This window comes from Perna viridis, chromosome 10, assembly GCF_037379345.1.
Source record: "Perna viridis isolate PV_CMFRI_1.1 ecotype Kerala chromosome 10, ASM3737934v1, whole genome shotgun sequence".
Classification (NCBI taxonomy): domain Eukaryota; kingdom Metazoa; phylum Mollusca; class Bivalvia; order Mytilida; family Mytilidae; genus Perna; species Perna viridis.
The window spans coordinates 40,893,278-40,912,514 of record NC_142454.1 but is presented as its reverse complement, the minus strand read 5'-3'; the positions used below and the strand labels follow the sequence as shown (position 1 = coordinate 40,912,514).

The window sequence follows — 19,237 nt, the reverse complement described above, 5'->3', positions numbered from 1 at the left end:
CATCGTCAAATTTATTTAGTAAAACGAGTTCAGAAATCGGACTGATTTAAATGCAATGAGTATTATAAATTCAAGAGCAGATCTATAGATAAGCACTGTTTTCTAGATTATCTATCGAAATCTACAGGGGCCATTATATGTTGGGCATTTTGAATTGATCACATTTAGTGATCGATGGGTTTTTCGTGTGCATAGATTTTGCGATAGTTGCCTGACACTTACAAAGACTTGTATTCCATTAGAATCCGAGTTAACGGGCTAATACAACTTCATTAAAATTTCGTGAATAAGCTATTAAGGATATACAGATGAAAGGCCTGATAAGCCGTTTTAAAATTTTTACAATGCTTTTTAAAACAAAAAATTAACATAAGAATGTAATCGTCAAAATATTAATCATTGCAAATAGAACCGATTATATGCAGTGATGGCTTCAACAAAAGAATTGAAATTCATCAAAAGTTTGGTTCGATTCCAATTTGTGTACTTTGATCCCGGTATTGAACTTCACTGTACTATTAACGAAAAATACCATAATCAATTCCATAAAATAAATATTTTCACAAAAATATCCGCGTGATTGTAATCTGATTTTATCCTTTAATGCCGATGACTTGGGAGACGTCAAAATGTTAAAATATTAATACACCACCACTGGTTGATTTTAAACCGTAAATCGTATACGGAAATTTGTTTTTTCTTCGGTTTAATTTCATAGTCAACATAACCTGTCTGCTGGAATATAGAACTTCAAATATAAAGCAGTAACTAGTAGATTTAACGTTTTAGAACATGAAGTGCAAGCTTAAAACAACTTGAGGGCATAATTATTGTGAGCAATATAGTCATACAGCGTGTAGATATGAATTTGGCTATGTAAAGGTATAAAAATTCGTGTTTGATATAATGACGGAACAAGTTTCAAGAAAGTCCCTAATCACAGAAGCAACAATGGATAGAGAAGATAGCGACGTGTCTCGTAAGTATTTCTTATTTTGTTGTTTACAGATACACAGGACAAAAATGTAACACATGTTCTCATATTTTAAAACATATGGCAACATACGTATCGGACCGGTATGGTAAATATATTTTTTGTGTATTTAAAATACATGAAATCGCATGCTTTCGAAAATCACATGAAAACTGTAGTTTTCACATGTAAAATTCTATTGAAAACAAGACAAACGGAGACAAGAAGCAGAAATTCGACATTGGTAAAAAAAAAAGTGGAAAAAAAAAATAATAAAGCCTACAACGATTGAATCAAAAACCGCTTCAGTTGGTTTTTATCGTTGTAAAACAAGAAATGTTGAAATCATCAGTCAAATGTTCAAAGTTAATACTAGAATAACTACTGTTTCCGATCATTTTGATTGGTAATTAAAACTTATTTAACTACATGTGCACCGTATATTAAGTGGATTACATGTATTTTTTTTAAAAACAGCTTTGTGATCAAGTCTACATTGCATCGTCACAGGGTATAGAAAACAATAATATGATGAAATGATTATTAAGCAATACAAAGATAAAAGCGACTACTAAGCAATAATTGAATAAAGTCGAGTAATGGAAAATACCAAGCAGATACGGGGTATAAGAGATTTGTGGAAATCTATCTGATTTGAATCCCGGAGATAATTTCCAACAAAAATAGTTTGTTATTAAACTTCTTTTTCCTTATACCTGACTTGGTATTAGGAGCTACATGTATGCATGGTCATATAATAAAAATCTAGTATATGGCAATGGACAATTCATGTAATGCGAAATAAGGGAAGCAACCCTGTCATATTTTACAGATTATAAGGGAGACAGAATTGTGATTTCATTGAATATTTATAAATGGAGGATTCCATGTTACATTCATCATTTGCTCAATTGATGCCCCACTTTTGCACAAAATTGAGAGGGTTTTCAAAACCCAAGCCCGAATCCCCCGACCCTACAACCCAAGCCTCCATTTTTTATTAGAATTTTGATCTGTCTTCGTCGGAAAAGTGATGTAGGAAGGCAACGCATTGTAATCAACAATGCTGTATCGACGAAGGGTGGGTTGCATGTTCAATGGAGTCTCTAAATCCGTCACTGCAATTTAAAAGGGGCTCGTTTAGGGTGATTTGACGGGTTATACTATCAAAGAATACCACGAATACAAGGAATAGAAATTTAATGGGCGACAGTATCGCATCGTAGTGCGCTAATAAAGTCTTTTTAAAGAACATTTTATAATTTTTTTTTGAAACCCTTTCTGACTAGTGTGTCCTACCGTGTTAGGACAGAACTCCCGAGTGATTTGGGGCACTGTCTTTCAAGTTTGAATATCTGTCAACTACCTGGTCAGTTATGACGAGACTATATTGACAGCTATCCAAATTAGAAATACAGTGTCCAAAATATTACACGCGGGTGTTCTTCAGAAGGATAAAGAACGAGCGAAGCAATTTCTGATGCACTTTTACCGATTTGCCAAAATGCCAGGTAAAGAGTAATCGAAGAAACCAAGATTCTTTCGGTAATCAAAAGAATGTAATCCAGGGACAAAGACCAGACATTGAAAACAGACAAACACAACAAAGAACATACAATAACAAAATAATACATACAAAGTAACAAAAGTAATTGAACAACTCGGACTCCACAAAAAACTGGGAGCATGGACCAGGTGCACCGGTAGGGTAAGCATCCTCTGCTTTTCTAGAAACACCAAGCGAGTTGCGCATAAAAAGTCAAGTCTGGGATAGACGAAAGAGGAAATGAAAATTATGACACATTTAACAAATCAATTTTCATGTAATTCATTCTATACATAAATACTGCGTGTGCGTGGCACAAATGTAGTAACTCCTATTTAAAAAAAGTACTTGGTAGGAACGAGGGGGAGCACGCTACCCCGAGACCACCGATGCGGTTCTTCTGTTTCCGTTACAGACGAATTAAGACAATGTTTGTAAACTGAAATAAATATATGTAATAAGAAATACAGCTGTAGTTTTTAACATTGTAAATATTTCCCTAAACACAAAGGATAACACAGGAGCGCGGTAACGATTTTATCACGGCACAAACTATTTTGACAATGTAAGGCCAAATGAATCTCTGTTTAATATTCTTGATTTCATAACCTTATAACTTGTTATCTTAGTCAAGTGAGTAAATCGCGAAATCTATGTCAAATTCACGACTATTCACGTCCAATCGGTCAATTTATATACCTTTGTTGAATAATAGTGCCTTATTGACCTATTCAAAAGGACCCTTGTCCCACCAAAGTCATTTAATAACAGCGAATCATTTGTTAAAGAATAGATCCATTCTTTTACACGTATCAGTGAATAAATTTAAACGCCCGAATTTTTTGAAAGATTTCAGTTTAAAAACAGTACTGTCTATGACTTCATACTTGGTAGTGGAAATTTGTGGGATATTTACCTTTATTACATTTTGAGGTAGGACTTTTTTCGTAAGTTTAGAGTTTTATTAATTATTCAATTTTCAATTTTGAAACTTTAAAATTTTATACATACCTTGATTTTACCAGTTTTTGCTAAATTTGTCTACTAATAAACATTTCCTATCCGGGAGCATTTGTACGACAGCAATCCCAAGGCTTTTGATATGGTTAATTAAAGCGTTACTTCTAATTAAAATAATTTCTGTTTTATTTCATTGCATATAGATTATCTCATTTTCCACTTAATTTTTGTAAAAAAATAAAATTGCCATTGAAATTTCAAAAATCTTTTAAATCATTCAATTATTCAATACATCTAAAGACCACGCTAATGGAAATCTGTCAAGCACAAATCATCCTACGTAAAACAAGTTTATAATTTTATTTAAGAATTGGCTAAGATACAAATTTTGTCTATTCAAAAATAAAAAATTTTCCATGTGCATATTGTTTGTTGCGCGAAGTGCAATAAACAAAATATGCACAAGGAAAATTTATGTTATTTTTCAATAGACATGAGAAAAGTAGCTCTTAATTTAACTGAAAAGGGTCGTGTCAGTATTTTTTTTTATCCATTGAGATACAACAAAATTATTTTAACCAGTCAGAGTACAGTATTTATCTCAAATTAATTTGTTTAAGTATAACTTGCGCTAGTGAGTACATATTCACAAAATGTGAGCTCGTACATGTATGCGGGTGAAAAAAGCTGGTAGCGTGTCCGAAAATTACCGAAAGATGGCTGTGAGCGTATACATTAATTAAGCATCTCTTTCCTTCATTTAATTTTAAGTTCACAAACTGTGCCACATACTTCAGGCCGTTTTCTCGATTTTCTAGTACCACCACTGGAAGAAGAAAAGGATATGGCACTCCAATTTGGGACTCCTGCATTAGTCACGTTTTCTCGGAACAATACCTACCTTTCTAATGCAAAAGATGAGAATGAAATTAAGAATGACGATAATGATATCGACATTAAAAGAGAAGTATTTTCGCGCGCAGCTTCCCGAAATCTTTCCAGAGCTTCTTTACGGATTCAGACATCAGCAAAAAGGCGCGAAAGAGACAAGCGAAGAATTGTGTCGTCTGCTGAAATCAACTTCGACGAAGAGTTTCAGTGGGACAGTGACGAAGGTTTATAGCTATTTTGCTAAATCTAAGTATATTAAAGTACAAAGATCTCATTAAGATTACATACATATACCAAATTTTTACGTTACAATTGGTGGTAAGTTTCGTGTGTGGGTGTAAAAATGCATTTGCAACTGACTACCCCCGAAAAAAAAACCAAACAAACAAAAAGTTAATTGCATTAACGTAGTCGTAAAAATAGTAAAAAGAAAGGGTCTAAATTACCTGTAACACCAACTGTTATAAAAGTATCATGCTGAAAATATAAGGCGAGTTATCACATTCTTGTGTTAGGAATTGCCACCGGAAGGCGATGTCAAATGAGGGAAATCGTATGTACATTTATTGAAGGCATTATTCAATGTATTACCACATTGCTTTAAATCAAACATACTGAGCCAAGTATTTATTATTTGTAGATGAAATAACAACGAGATACAGCAGCGCTGCAGAACAAAACCGCCAATTGTATAAACTTAAATGTCAAAATCTCGGCATTGTTCCTTCCAGAAAAATACTAAATCAATTCAACGGTCCCGTGTTCAGTGCTAGTGGCCTTAATCTGTCACCAAGAGAACTTCGTGCTATTTATGTTGTTCTGATTGTAAGTAAAGGAATTAAAAGGAGTAGGTTGACTAAGACCAGTTATAAGCCTATCAGTGTATGAAGAATTTGACTAAGTCTTACTTTATGAAAAATAACTTTTTTGCACATGTAAAGATACATGTAGAAAACCTGGCATAAAATCATAACATGTTGCATCATCATTATGGCAGAGAGATGTCTTAAAAGACATGAATTGAACATATTTTGAATATGGCTGTGTTATTTACGTCCTTGTATATGTATATGTAACAAATATGAAATTGCGAAAAGATATCAAGCGCACGTGTGTGGAATTAAAAAAAGAAACAAAACACTATGTAGACCTTATACATTTTATAATTAAATTTTTAATGGTTTAAATTTTTATACCTATTGGTAATAACCTTATAATTACTAGACCTTCATGAATTATTTCATGTAATAACTTTACACTTTTCTTGTTTTAATCTGGATTTATAACATTGGATTATCTGATAAATTCAATGCCATTTTACTTTGTTCTATTTCACCTGAATAGTACAATGATTGGGTTGAAGAGAGGTGACCATTTTAGACAAAAAGAAACTAAGAGTAATTTGATGTAATATAATGTCTACTCAAGGCTATCTGCTTATATTGTCTAGACTCTTAAAGATACGATTTTGACGTCTCTACCTTAAAGTGGCGTTAATAAGGAAAATTGAGATTCTTTTGATAATCTTATTTTCATATTCCTCTGTTTTTATTCACGAATTTCATATTAAGTTTTGACATGTGAATGGAGGTTCAAAGTTCAAGTTGTTTATGAATATATTTGTTGGTATTTTCATCTTGGGAATATTTCTCGTTTATTTAATGTAAATTATGGTTTTCATGATGAAACGCTTCTAGTCCTTTGATTTCTTAGTCAATATAGATCGTAGATTGTATGAAAATTCAAATGTGCCAGTTTTACATTTCCGAAAGATTAAAATATTTGTTAAATCTACGAAAACAACGTATATTTCAATTATATTATATTATACGGAAAAATGTAACTATATCTCAGAATTATAGATTACGCAGCTGTTTTCTGACAGGATTCCAAAATACTTAAATGCAAGATAAGATGGGTTATGGGCTGGATTTCAAATTTGGAGATTTTTTTTCAAATCCTTGTTTTTCTTCAAATCTTCAATTTCGAATGGTTTGATCGGTCGAAGTTTAGAGTAACAATTTGAGGAATTCTCAATTTGAGATTCGTCTGCACTCTTAAATTATTGCTTTCCCAGAATGATGTAGATATTGCGGAGATCGACCTTTCTGGAAACACCCTAGGTGCGAAAGATATCACCCATATCGCTGAGATACTACAAAACAATAAATCTATTTCTACACTGGTAAGTTTATTGTACGAAAAATCTTTAAGCAAGTACTATCTTTAAAAAAAAAGATAGCCGACGCAGTAAAATTTTGTTCTTTTTTATTTCTAAGTTTCTACATTTCTTTCAATAAAATAACACATGCACGCAATTTTTAAGGTTCCGATAATTTTTTTCCGAATGCCACTAAATTATCAGTATTTGGCCAATCGGGGAAAAAGAACTTCGATCAGGTGACTTGCGTATCCACAGAAGAGCGTCTTTAAGGTCAAAGGGTAAAAAGCGGAGCTATACCGATTGCGTCGGGGAAAAAAATAAAGTGTTATTCTAAATTAAACCACACAAGTCTTTTATATTAAATTTTATTCAAAATTTTACTTGAAATACAGATTTCTTTTTAATAATTTTGATATTAATTCGATGTATAAATTATATGAAACGCATTGCAATTTCATTGTCAAAGGGATATAACTCACTTTCTATTGTAACTTCTGCATCCTCTGATATTTCTATGACAAACTACCAATTCGTCTACAATAGACCATAAACTATGTAACCACATTGTCAATTTTGTGTTTTTTTTTCTGAGCATGACTCGTTAATTATTTTCAATATTACCTGGTTTTTACAGATTCCACCACTTCTAAAAATACTACTTAAATTAAAATAATGCTCAGTTTAGACAGGTATTTAATTTGTTTACATAAAATACCTTTTTACCAATCTCTTAGTTTTTACACCTCTGCCACACTCAGTGTTAAATCGCATTGTTTCACACAAACTAGTACAGTACACCGGAAACAGCTTAGTAGCATTGTAATAAGTAGTGACCATGTCTTGTAAATTTGTTCACATGTACAGTCTGTTAAGCTACAGGAGTGATACGTAGTCAATCAAAAAGCGGCTATATGTCTGCGTCTACTTTTTACTTCTTTTGCCTTTCATTTGTAAAATTGACAAAAATTGGCAAATAATGTCCCAGCACCTCTTTTTCCGAGGAACCCCTGCTGGTGCCCCTTCTTTTAAAGTGCCATCACCCGCCCCTTAAATTTGCTGACCTGGTCGTTTTTGGCAAATGATTTATTTTCATTTAAAATTATGCGAACTTATATGATCGGTGTTCTACACGTGATCCAAAGAGCGGAAGAAAGGGGGGGTTGTTAAATTATATCTGGTCGGGTTATATTTCTATCTCAAAACTTCATGTGACTTACTCAAAGTAATGATCTTCTGGAAATACCGGTACAATCGTTGAATTCGTTTACTGTTGTTTCTTTGCCTTTTGCTTATAATAATCACAATCTATGCCATGTTGATAAATGTTTTTTTTTCCGTTTTTTTTTAACCAGTTATTACGGAGATGTGGATTAAGTGGCGAACCAATAAAAACCTTAGCAAATTTCCTTAGCAGAAGTAATACATTATGGAAATTAGATATAAGTGGTAAGCTTACTTAGATAATTCTAAATGTATTAAGTAAATTTTATCATAAATTTCAAGTACACATGGAAGCATTTTTTCAAGTGGGACTTACTTTGTTTCCATGTCTTATTGCTCTACTAAACATGTTCTTGAATTATCTTTGAAATTACATTAAAATATTAAAATTTACTTATATGAAATGTATATTTTTTAATCTGCTACAAGATCTTGAAATGTTGGTATTTTCTTTTCAGAAAATAATTTTGGTGATAGTGATGCACCGTTTGTTGCAGAAATAATTGAGGTGAGTTTGTAGTCCGAGTTTTCTCTGACCCTGCAACCCTCCTCTGTTTTGTTTGGATATTGATATTTTAATATCCAAATAAAAAGGAGGAGGGTTGCATCAATATCCAAATAAAAAAAGAAGAAGGTTGCAGGGTCAGATGAAATTCAGACTAGTGAGTTTTTAACAATAAAAATAATATATGTATTAAGAAATCTTTGAAAACAACATTTCTGATTATTGAATACTCTAACGATGAGAGAATTGCGGGACACACCAAAGAATGAATGAATCTTGCTACTTTTTTCTCACCAATAAGTTGAAAGCGGAAAGCACACATATTTTCAAGCTCCTAGCAGCGGTAAACATTCGTACCGTCTCTTACCGAGTTTCGAGCGTAAGACGCTGTTCGTAGCTTGAAATTTCAGTTTAAATTCCGTATAGTGCTTTGAATGTTTTAAGATAGACATTGTTAGCACCAAAATTTAAATGTACATTTTAAAAGAAATATCCACAATTTATAAAGATTAGAAATAAAAATCATGAAGGCAAAGCCAGCACTTTTCAGTACAAAAACACAAAAATACCATATATATTTCAAGCTTCGATATGCTGTATTTGTGTTTCAAGGAGTAATATCTCACCAGTAACATTACAGTCAAACATGTAGGGAAACCTTAATCCAAAATGTGAAGTACTCAAAACCAAAACTATCGACATAGGAAGCCAAATCCATCACCGAGATGTTCTACCTTGTGCAATATAAAGAATATAGCCTCAGTGTTTTAGATATTTTGAAACTTGTAATACTGCAAACTTTGATAAATATGATAAATAAAATCTGATATATTTCGGGATCAGACATTACCGACTAATGGGTTGGTGAATACCCTCGGGAACGTTTGGTCCACCAGCAGTGGTATCGACCCAGTGGTTAAAAAATACAAAAATACTAATTATACATGTATATATTGCGAATTTCCATATGCTGCACACGTGTTTCAATGAGTAATATCTCATCAGCAATATTAATTATGACTGGTTTTTCCGTACATTGATTGTTGATTGCAATTTATTATTAACTCGAGTCTGTCCATCGCATTTTTCATAACTGAATCTCGCACCCACTTGATATTTTAAGGAGGTAGACCTAAGGTAAGGGACACAACTCTTTAAACGCATTGGAACGTTTGTATTCAGGCTCTTTATATCAATCTCATGTAAGCATCAAATGAACTTGGATTGATTTCATCCTGTGTGAAATGAAAGCTTGAAAGGCTTAGGTGAAATTGAATGTGATACAAACATATCATTGATTTCAAGAGTTATGCCCCTTACCCTAGGTCTACCTCCTCAACACAAGCTTCGAAAAAGTGTTCCGTATTTGTAAATTTGTTTTCGGGACAGTGAGACAATTTAGTTTATATCATGTACTGATACACATTTGTAAAGGTGTAAGGTATCACTAGCGTACATTAATGAATTCAGCGCTATAACTAATTGATAATAATTATTTATTGATTGTTCTGTACTGTTTTCTTTAGAAAAATGAAAGTATATGCAACCTCAACTTATCACACAATAAACTGGGCGATAGTGGTGTAATTATTGGGAACGCATTAAGTAAGTGTATCTTTAAGTTATATTTATTTGCCTTTGAAAGCGAACAAAACAATATAATGCACGATACATAAGTTCGTTTAAATGGGTTCAAATCGAAATGCATGTTTCCATTAATGGACTTGAATGATATGGTGATTTGGGATTTTTTTAAATTGAACAAATGTATAGTTTCTATTTACATGTAGCATTGTTTACTTCTGAATTTATTAGGAATTTAAAATTGTATACATGTAAGAAATTATATCAAATTACTACAGATGACTTCTAACCTCTCATGGAGAACTGTCAGAAGTGCCGGTTCTTGGACAGTTCTAAAAGTGTCAAAGAACAGTTCTAGAGCCAACTTTTACATGTATGAGAGTTCTACTGGTAAAACCGGCTCGCTCTTCGAGAACAATTCTGTTACTAGAACCAGCTCTTCTGGCAGTTCTGGCATGGCTGGCTGAACGAGAACTGTCAGTCTAGTAGTACAGTCAGCTCTACGAGAACAGTTCTACTAGTGGAGCCGGCTCTAATAGAACTGTCAGAAAAGCTGGCTCTAGAACTGTCCGAGAACCGTTCTAAATTTGTCATGGAAATATTCTTCTGGCAGTTCTAGGATAGTTTTGTGAGAGGTTAGAGCTGATCTCATCTCTATGAAGACGTAACTAATATATATATATATATATAAACAAACATCGTATCGAAAAAGAAAATACAAACCAAAATGCGTGTGTAGCTCATAACAATTTATCTGACGTATGTAGTAGAAATATAAGATTTAAACATAATGGAACTAAATCCTTGTTTATTTTTATAAATCAATGATTTTTGGAAAGTCCCCAATATCATTTCTGTAAATAAGTTATAATTCGGTGTATTTTAATAGATTAAATTTGAAATAACTATTTAAATCACTATGCGATTCTCATTCATAATCTGTCAAATATGAAATGATTAAAATTTGACTCTAAATCTCGATCGCTAAATATATAATTAGTTCTTCTGTTCGGTGACGACCCAATAACCGAGGCAGATACAGGGTTTCAAAAATAAAGATTTCCTGCCCCCAAATAAAAATGAAAAGAACCCCAATTTTATGATGGATAGCATACGTCGGGACCACCTTATATGGATCCGCATCCGTTTGACTGACGTATGGAAATTCTGCGTATTTTATTTAAGATTTAAGGTTTACATGTATTATTTGACGCAAACATGTCCGCTTACCTTGATGACGCAATTCTTATATCAATATTACGTCACCCCTTTTAAAGCCGGTTAAGAATCAGAAACAATATAATGTACAATATATTAAAACACTACATGCTTGACCAGGAATCCCAAATTATTCTGAATTATCAGGATTTCACAAAAATAATAAGTGTAAAATTAATTGTCAGTTACGACGTCATAATGCTATGTTCTATTTCGACGTCTTTACTTTGTACCTGTAAATGAGGCGGGTGTAACCAGTAAGAGGACGAAGTAATAAGCCTGAGAGTTTGTAAATTATTTTTGGTGACATCCTAGTAGACTTGGGACAAATTGTCTTTGCGCCGATTTGTCAAATATGTTAAATTCATTTGACACTTTTAATGCAAACATAAAATTATTAGGCCATGGCATAACATAACATCACAGAACAATAGTACAATTAATGGTGAAATTATATATACGATATACAACACATATTTACAAATTTGATAACTTTTGCAACATTAAGACTTATAAAACGTATTTGAATCACGTGAATTGGAGCTGATCACTTCCTGTCAGACTAAAAGTTCAAGTTCGTAAAAACTAACGTTATGAGGTCTTGTCCCATAATACCTCAAAATGTTATTAGTCGAAACTAATGAATCGATATTGTTTTTTTTTTCCAGAAGACAATGAAATTATAAGTACGCTTGATTTAAGTTGGAATCATTTACGTGGAGTTGGTGCAATAGGCATAGCCAAAGGGTTAATGGTAACGCTTTAATTTAAATAAGACGGTGTTACATTCAAAGTCTTAGCAAACGAAACCAATTCTATTAGCTTGATAAAACCTATGCAAGGCTTTACCCAGAACTTCTCTGATAGTTATACTAGAATATGCCCGAAATAACCGTGATGAAAGCAAGAGGTTTAGTGCGCTATAAGACCTGGTTTAATTCATCATTGCCATCGGAAATGCCTGTACCAAGTCAGGGCCATTGCGGTTGTTTCCGGCTTTTCTGTTTTTGGCTTGATGTTGCCGCCTGTTACACGGGCTTTGCTTTTGGCTTTTCATTTTGCCTATTGCCTTGAGTTTTTGCCTTTCAGTTGAATAATTTTGTTATTACATTTTTCCATAAGGTGTGAAATGGATTTTGATATAAAGACGTTATAATAACATTTAACTTATTCTGTAGAAAAATACACACTTGTTGAATCTGCAAGTAGCATGGAACGGGTTTGCTTTTGAAGGTTGTGCAGCCTTAGGACATGTTTTAGTACACAACTCTACGCTTTCTACAATTGACTTGGCTAATAACAGAATACATAATCCTGCTATGTTCGAACTCCTGAAAGGCATGTGTGGAAACAAATCATTGTCAACGATCAGGGTGAGTAAAGTACTGTGCTGCTAGATGAAGATAAATTGTATTTTCATTCAACTTAGTATAATTGTTAAAAAAATATTTTTTGACTGCCTATGGGCGTACAACTATATAGACGAAAATACAAAGACATAAAAAATTAGAACTCAAACCAGGTATATAATATAAAACAGTGGCAGACCCAGAGTTTTAGGTAAGGAGGGGGCCAGAAATAATTCCTGACAGGATCACCAGTGAGGATCATGAAGTGGTCCGATTTTGCTGGGGGTTGGGGACATGCCCCCCCCCCCCACGACAATTCGAAATATTAATCCTCAAATCCTGCATTCCGAGGGTATCTTGAACAATTTTTCAACCCCTGGATCCGCCACTGCAAAAGAACTACTACACACACGAAATATCTTTTTAAACGAACTGTTGATTTTTTTAACTATTAATTGTTTTCGTTTTACTAAAAAATGTGTCGAATGTTTTGACGATACGGATAATAAACTTTCATTTTGAAAATTATTCAAAGTTTTTTTTACCATGTTTACTTACTGTTCGATTCATAACTAATAGACTAGTATTCACCATAGCCCTGTAAAACTAAAGTAGCTGATTCAGAGAGAGAGCATGAAGTTGAGAAGACAGAGCCCTCATTTGGTAAAAGATTTTTGTCATTTTGTGCAAGATTTCGGAAATAAATACCAAATGATAGTCAAGTATCCCCCATTTTTTTTTTACACATTTCTGGATCAGAAGTCCCTTTGAATAAATTTCTGAACCCACCCCTTAACAATTTAAAAAAACCGCACTTGCACAATATTCCTTGCTTAAGAAAATTGCAAGCATGTGTATTTATTACAGTTGGCTCAGAATCCAATAACGGCGCCAATGACTAGCATTATTCTACAGAGAATTCTCGACGCGAAAGAGTGTGGCTTGAAAGAGTTGGACATCGAGGTGAACTTTCTATCTACTAGATTTGTATCAGTTTATATTTCAACGACGCTTTATTTCTATCGGTAAAAAAATAATATCACCGATTTTCAACTTATAACAACTGTCCTGGTCAAACAAAACTAATTGTCGCATCATATACATTGATCGGGTATGAAAAGGGTTATTTAATTCTTGTTATTTCAGAAGGGGAACATCGGTTAGAAGTCATATTTTGCTGAATACTTGGATGTTAATTACTTAGCAGTTCTCTCTTATTTTTGTTAAACTTGAAACAACTGTCCCGCTTTGATTTGTTGACTTTAGCCTTCACCAAAAAATAATAAAGAATTTTGATTTTGAGATGAGATTTCACTCTAAAATCGCGAAAATATATATCAAAATTGGCTGGCAGTCATTATACAGAGCATCCCATGGCTAATGACGTTCAGTCAAACCGGAATAAGTATCAGACAAGCCCACAGAAATGGGTTCAAAGTGAAAGTAGCCTTTAAATTTATTTAAATTAAACATATGCCATTCACCCCCCCCCCCCAAAAAAAAAAAAAAAAAAAAAACTGAAAAAGAGTATTTACAGAATCTAGTTCCGGTACACTGATTTATTAAAAAATAAAATTAAACAGACACTCATTTGCCTGTCCTATCTCGTCCCATTTTGCTATCGTCCTTTTTTTCCAATGATTTCACAAACGTAAGAAAAATGTATATGTGCTGCCCGCGGATGTAGGCTCTTTTATAGCTCATATTAATACTACTGTTCAAGTTGCTTTTTTTGTCTTTTCAGGATGTAGTTGTAGATAAAGAGTTTGATAAAATTCTTAAACAAATCCAAGAACAACGAATTTTCATAGCTAGATATGGGATAGCACTTCCGGTGCACAAAGGATGTGTGTCTAAAGTAGACAAGAAAAATATTTTTAATATTGACCCTATCCGTATTTTATACTTTATGAAGGAACACATGAGGACTATTGATATGTTGTTAAAATTTGACACAGATAATAGTAATACTCTTTCTAGGGAAGAATTACACGACGCATTCCGCGTAAGTTTAACAATTATGAAAATTTACCCCAGAATTTTTTCTAAACCTGAACTATCCTACCTAAAACGAATCTGACGAACACTGAATTTTTATTTGGACTTATCCAATTTCTGCAGATTCCTGAGTCACTGTGCATCACTTCGTTAGCTTACAGGCTTTCCATACTCTATTTGCTACACTGTATTAATTTGTATAAAGAGGCGAAGTTAAGAAGTCAGTTTGGGAGAGGTTTAAATCTTAGAGAATATACCCTTTGCGCATGAAATTTAAACTTATCTTGTTCTGAAGTACATTAATACCTGTTTCTACTTGTTTAAGTAGCAGGCAGAAAGTGCACGAGAAAAACCCCACGGAATTTACTTACATTTCTTATTCAGAATCAGTTACCAAAAAATATAGATTGTACATGAAATTAGCACTTTGCAAGAGTTATCATTCTTGATTTGGTTTGATTTGGTTGATTTTAGTGGGAGATTACAGTGTGTTTTTTTCCTCAAAAATACAGATTTAAATACAGAACGGACTATTTTCACATATAAATATAACATATGTAGACCAAAAAAAAGCACTGTTTGTTCAATGGGGTTTTCTATACAATAAATCATTTGTACCATATGCAGTGTCTGATTTTTATATGGACTGGTACTTAAATTGTGTGAACCAAACTCCTGCTAAAACCAAACGAATACTTTCCGGTAGAACTGATTTTATATGTCGTGTTTATTAAATTGAAAATAAAGAACTGGTTTCCTTAATCTTACATGTAAACCTTATGTTTTGAATATTCTTGGCTGTACAAAACATCAATATTATCATTACAGAATGTATAGAGAAGTAATGCTATTATAACAATGCGCGAGTACGTTTAGTCAGGAGTAGAATAACTTGACAATTAATATTTAATGCTTCAAATTCACTCTAATATGATACATATACAAAATAATAGACATTTTAGTAGTATACAAAAAATACTGTTTTAAAATTCCCGTATACCCAAATAACAGTCAGCAAAGTGGTAACTGTTTTGGTGTTTTTCCGACGCGACGATATAGTTCGCTTTTTACCCTTTGACCTTAATGACGCTCTTCTATGGAAACGCAAGTCACCTGATGGCAATTCTGTTTCCCGATTGGCCAAATACTGATAACTTAATTGCGTTCGAAAAAAAACTGTATCGTAATTACGTGCCATGTGTGTTTTGTTGAATGAAATGTAGAAAATTATAAGTAAAAATAAAGAAGATTTTACTACGTCGGCTATCATTTTTAAAGATAGTACTTGTTTTTTCATTCTTGCAGAGGGAAGGATACCCAATAAGCTCATCAGCTTTAGACTCAGTGATGAATTACCTTGACACAAACAGAGATGGATATGTAGATCTATTGTAAGTCAGTTAATAAAAGTGATTCAAGGATCGGGTCAAGTCATATCAGTGCTATATTTAGGAGATGGGGAATCCCGAAATTATATTCCATGGTATTCCAATAAATTGCATAAAGTTAGTATGTTTTTTAAGACACACTAATTCAGTTTAGGACAACGTAAACTTTAGTAAAATTAATTTACAAATGTAATTTTTTTAAAAGAACATTCGTTTTTTTTGTATTTTTTAATTTGTTACTTTCAATTGATAATTATGTTTTTGACAATTATTTCTTAAAACAGAAGTTCAGCCATCAACAGGGAGATACAGCAATATTCAAATGTTACCTCCAAACAAATGGCATGGTAAATAAACTCTGATACAGTGGTGGCATAATTGTACCCATTGCTGTGTCGGATTCAATGCTACCCATTGCTTGCGTATTACTGTCTAGAATGTGTAAATCGTTTAAAAAATATTAGATAGAAATCAAATTGATATTTGTTATGATCTATTTTTTTCTATTTGTAAACAATAAATGACTCGGAAGTAATGCAACAGATATGCTAAATAAAAAAAATAAAAAAAAAAAAAATAAAAAAAAAACTTTGAAAGGAAAACTCGAAACCCACATTATAGACATTTTAAGCACAATGCTTTTTGGCTTAAAACATACATATATTGTGCACCATGCTTTTTAGTAGCTTTCTTACCGCTATATATGCTTTGTATCATAGGGATGTTTGTTTTTTATTCATTTAGAGTAGTAGCAAACATGATTTCATGTTGCCAGAGATGTGCATGTTTTCAAATTCGCTAGTTGCAGTCGTTTTACTGTAATGCTTATTGTATATATTGCTTTAGAATTTTGAGGAAATAGTCAAATTTTAGGCACCATTCTGTGTAGGAATCAGGCAATGAGAGGCACATAATTTTTCTCAATTTAGTCTTTTTTTGCCTCAATTATACCCAATGCGTCCATCTAGAAAAAACTGAAAAGCTATTTAAACTTATCCTGAAGCATCTGCGACTATAATATTTTGACTACTTATACAGGGAAAATGTACGGGAAAATTTCCCGCCACTTTTCCATAGTGCATTTCAACTAAATGTGGCCTATCAATATCTTATAAAGGCAAACTACAAACACTCAGTAATTTCTTGAGGTTATGAGGTATAATTACTTGGATAATGCAAGAAAATCTCTTTGTTTATTTCTTCACGTGCCACATCTTATACAAATTTTGCCTGATTCTTAGACGGAGAAGTATTTAAATGATTATGTAATTTCATCACACAACGGACATTATTAGAGATATTGGTTATACCTGTAAGACCCCAACACCTTTAAATGAATCAACTGGTCATTTACCAAAATACTGTTGTGAATTTTTGTCAATTTAACTTGTTGTGGAAATTAGTATTCTAATCGAGGAAATAAGATGCGCCGCGGATTGTCTTGTTTTCGACTAAAATTTTGACCAGTATACGAGATCTTAATTTTTCAATTTAACCCGCCTTGGTTTGACGTTTATTTAGTCTTTACGAACCATTAGTAATTCAATTTTTGCCATATGAAAAAAAAAATACTAGTAGTTGAAATGAATGTATCTTTGAAAAGACAAAGAATCATTTTCCTAAAATCAGTATGTGATGTTTTATAGTATCTTCTTCATTATTTTCCTGTATAATTAGGAACAGCGGTTGGTCCATATCACAACCGGACTAGACTTTTTATATTCAACTCGGCGAGTTTTTCTAAAAAGCGGAGGACGCGTATCCTAACGGTGCACCTGGTCCATACTCCCAATTTTTAATGAAGTCTGAGTTGCTCATTTGCTTTTTTTTTGCTTTGTACATATTATTTTGGTTATATCGTGTTGTTGTGTCAGTATTTCCTATATGGTCTTTATCCGCTAGAATCTTAGTTCCCTAGATTACTCTTTGTACAAGACTTAACTGTAAACGTCACAACATTCTTCGTTCACATATAAAACCAGGCATTACATATACAGTTCAACGGATGTATTTGTAAATAAATTAAATTTATAGTGTATGCAACACTTCCACATTTTTTTCAGCACAGGTTTTCAAATAATAATCATTTTGGTGTCTGCCTTAAGGTACATGTATTATTCATACTTAAGGAGGGAGACATAGGGTAAGGGACATAACTCGTTAAATCCGTGATATGTTTGTATCATATTCAATTTCACCAAAGCCTTTCAAGCTTTCCTTTGAAACGGAATGAAATCAGTCCAAGTTACTTTGATGCTTACATGAAATGGTTGTAAAATGGTAAATACAAACGTTCCAATGATTTGTAAAAGTTGTGTCCCTTACCCTAGCTCTACCTCCTTAAATGATTTTATTAGTCTTTTTTTGTGGTCTTCCGTCCCATTGTCATTATAACTGAAGTAATATATTTATAGATTCTTTCAACATAGCATAGTACTACAGTACTATCAAGGAAATTGTACAATTGAATTTCTGTGGAAGGGTTATTGTTCTTCCCCAATTACAAATTACAAGCGTGTTGGTAAATACGAACACCACTTTTGAACCATCAGATAATGATTTAATTCCTGGAATCTGGACGAGATTCATCGCCACTTTACACTTTTCAAATTGCTTGGTAAACATTTACCTTTCGCCAGCCAAGTCTTCATTTACAATATTTTCCTACTCTCAATGTTAAAATGTACAATGTCAGACGCTTGTTAATCCGTGAATATTGAAAATCTAAATTGTACCACCCTAAACACTGAAGAAGAAACACTTCATACAGTTTATGCATAAGCAATAAGCATGCATTCATTGAAGAAACAATTGTTTGCCTTGGGCTGACATTTTCATCCCGATGGAGTTGTTGCCTCTTTGATATATATATATATATATATTCTCGTTATATTCAGTAAATTTTCTTTTCATCATTAGGGAATTAATTCAAGGAGAGAGGAAGCTTAAGAGACTAATGATTGCCGAAAGGGATGAACAGAGAGCATCAGCAAGTATTGGACCCTCAGCACAAGAAAAGAAAGAATTCTCGAAAACATTTCTGAAGCCAAGTGAAGCAAAATCACCGAGAAATAAACTACCAGAATTAAACCCTTGACTTATGTACTTGGAGATTAGTAAATTAAATATTTCTAACCATATGATTGAGATTTGTAAATGCAGTAATTTGATTGTGATAATTCTAACGCATGTCGATTTATTTAGAGAATCAATGTTTTTTACACTATGTTACTTTGCCAAATCTCGTTTTCTAAACCTGTTTACTAATAATTATTTAGGGGAAACTTTTAAAGTTTTTACCCCTCCCCATTTTCTTCATTTGAAGAAAGATATCACTGCAGATATTGTGTATCATTCAAGTACTTGTTTCTACTTATATTGCTTCGTTCCTCTGAAGTTCACATATTACGACGTCAGCATTCGGATCGTATATTCCTTTA

The 19,237-nt window shown here is 32.9% G+C and overlaps 1 protein-coding gene across 2 annotated transcripts; it reads left to right on the top strand.

The window, feature by feature from the left end:
* Window positions 1-608: 608 nt before the first annotated feature.
* LOC148605795 (uncharacterized) lies at window positions 609-19,226 on the top strand. Of its 2 annotated transcripts, none has more exons than XM_088549208.1 (14): window positions 609-979; window positions 4,298-4,594; window positions 5,011-5,195; window positions 6,448-6,555; window positions 7,887-7,980; window positions 8,214-8,263; window positions 9,787-9,865; window positions 11,731-11,816; window positions 12,241-12,435; window positions 13,279-13,374; window positions 14,156-14,416; window positions 15,715-15,800; window positions 16,082-16,144; window positions 18,717-19,226. In XM_088549208.1, the coding sequence occupies exons 1-14, from the start codon at window positions 907-909 to the stop codon at window positions 18,892-18,894; spliced, it is 1,851 nt and encodes a 616-aa protein (XP_088405334.1). In that variant the 5' UTR covers window positions 609-906; the 3' UTR covers window positions 18,895-19,226. The 2 variants fall into 2 exon arrangements, with proteins under 2 accessions (XP_088405334.1, XP_088405335.1); XM_088549209.1 differs by lacking the exon at window positions 609-979 and adding an exon at window positions 3,343-3,452.
* The last annotated feature ends 11 nt before the right edge of the window (window positions 19,227-19,237 follow it).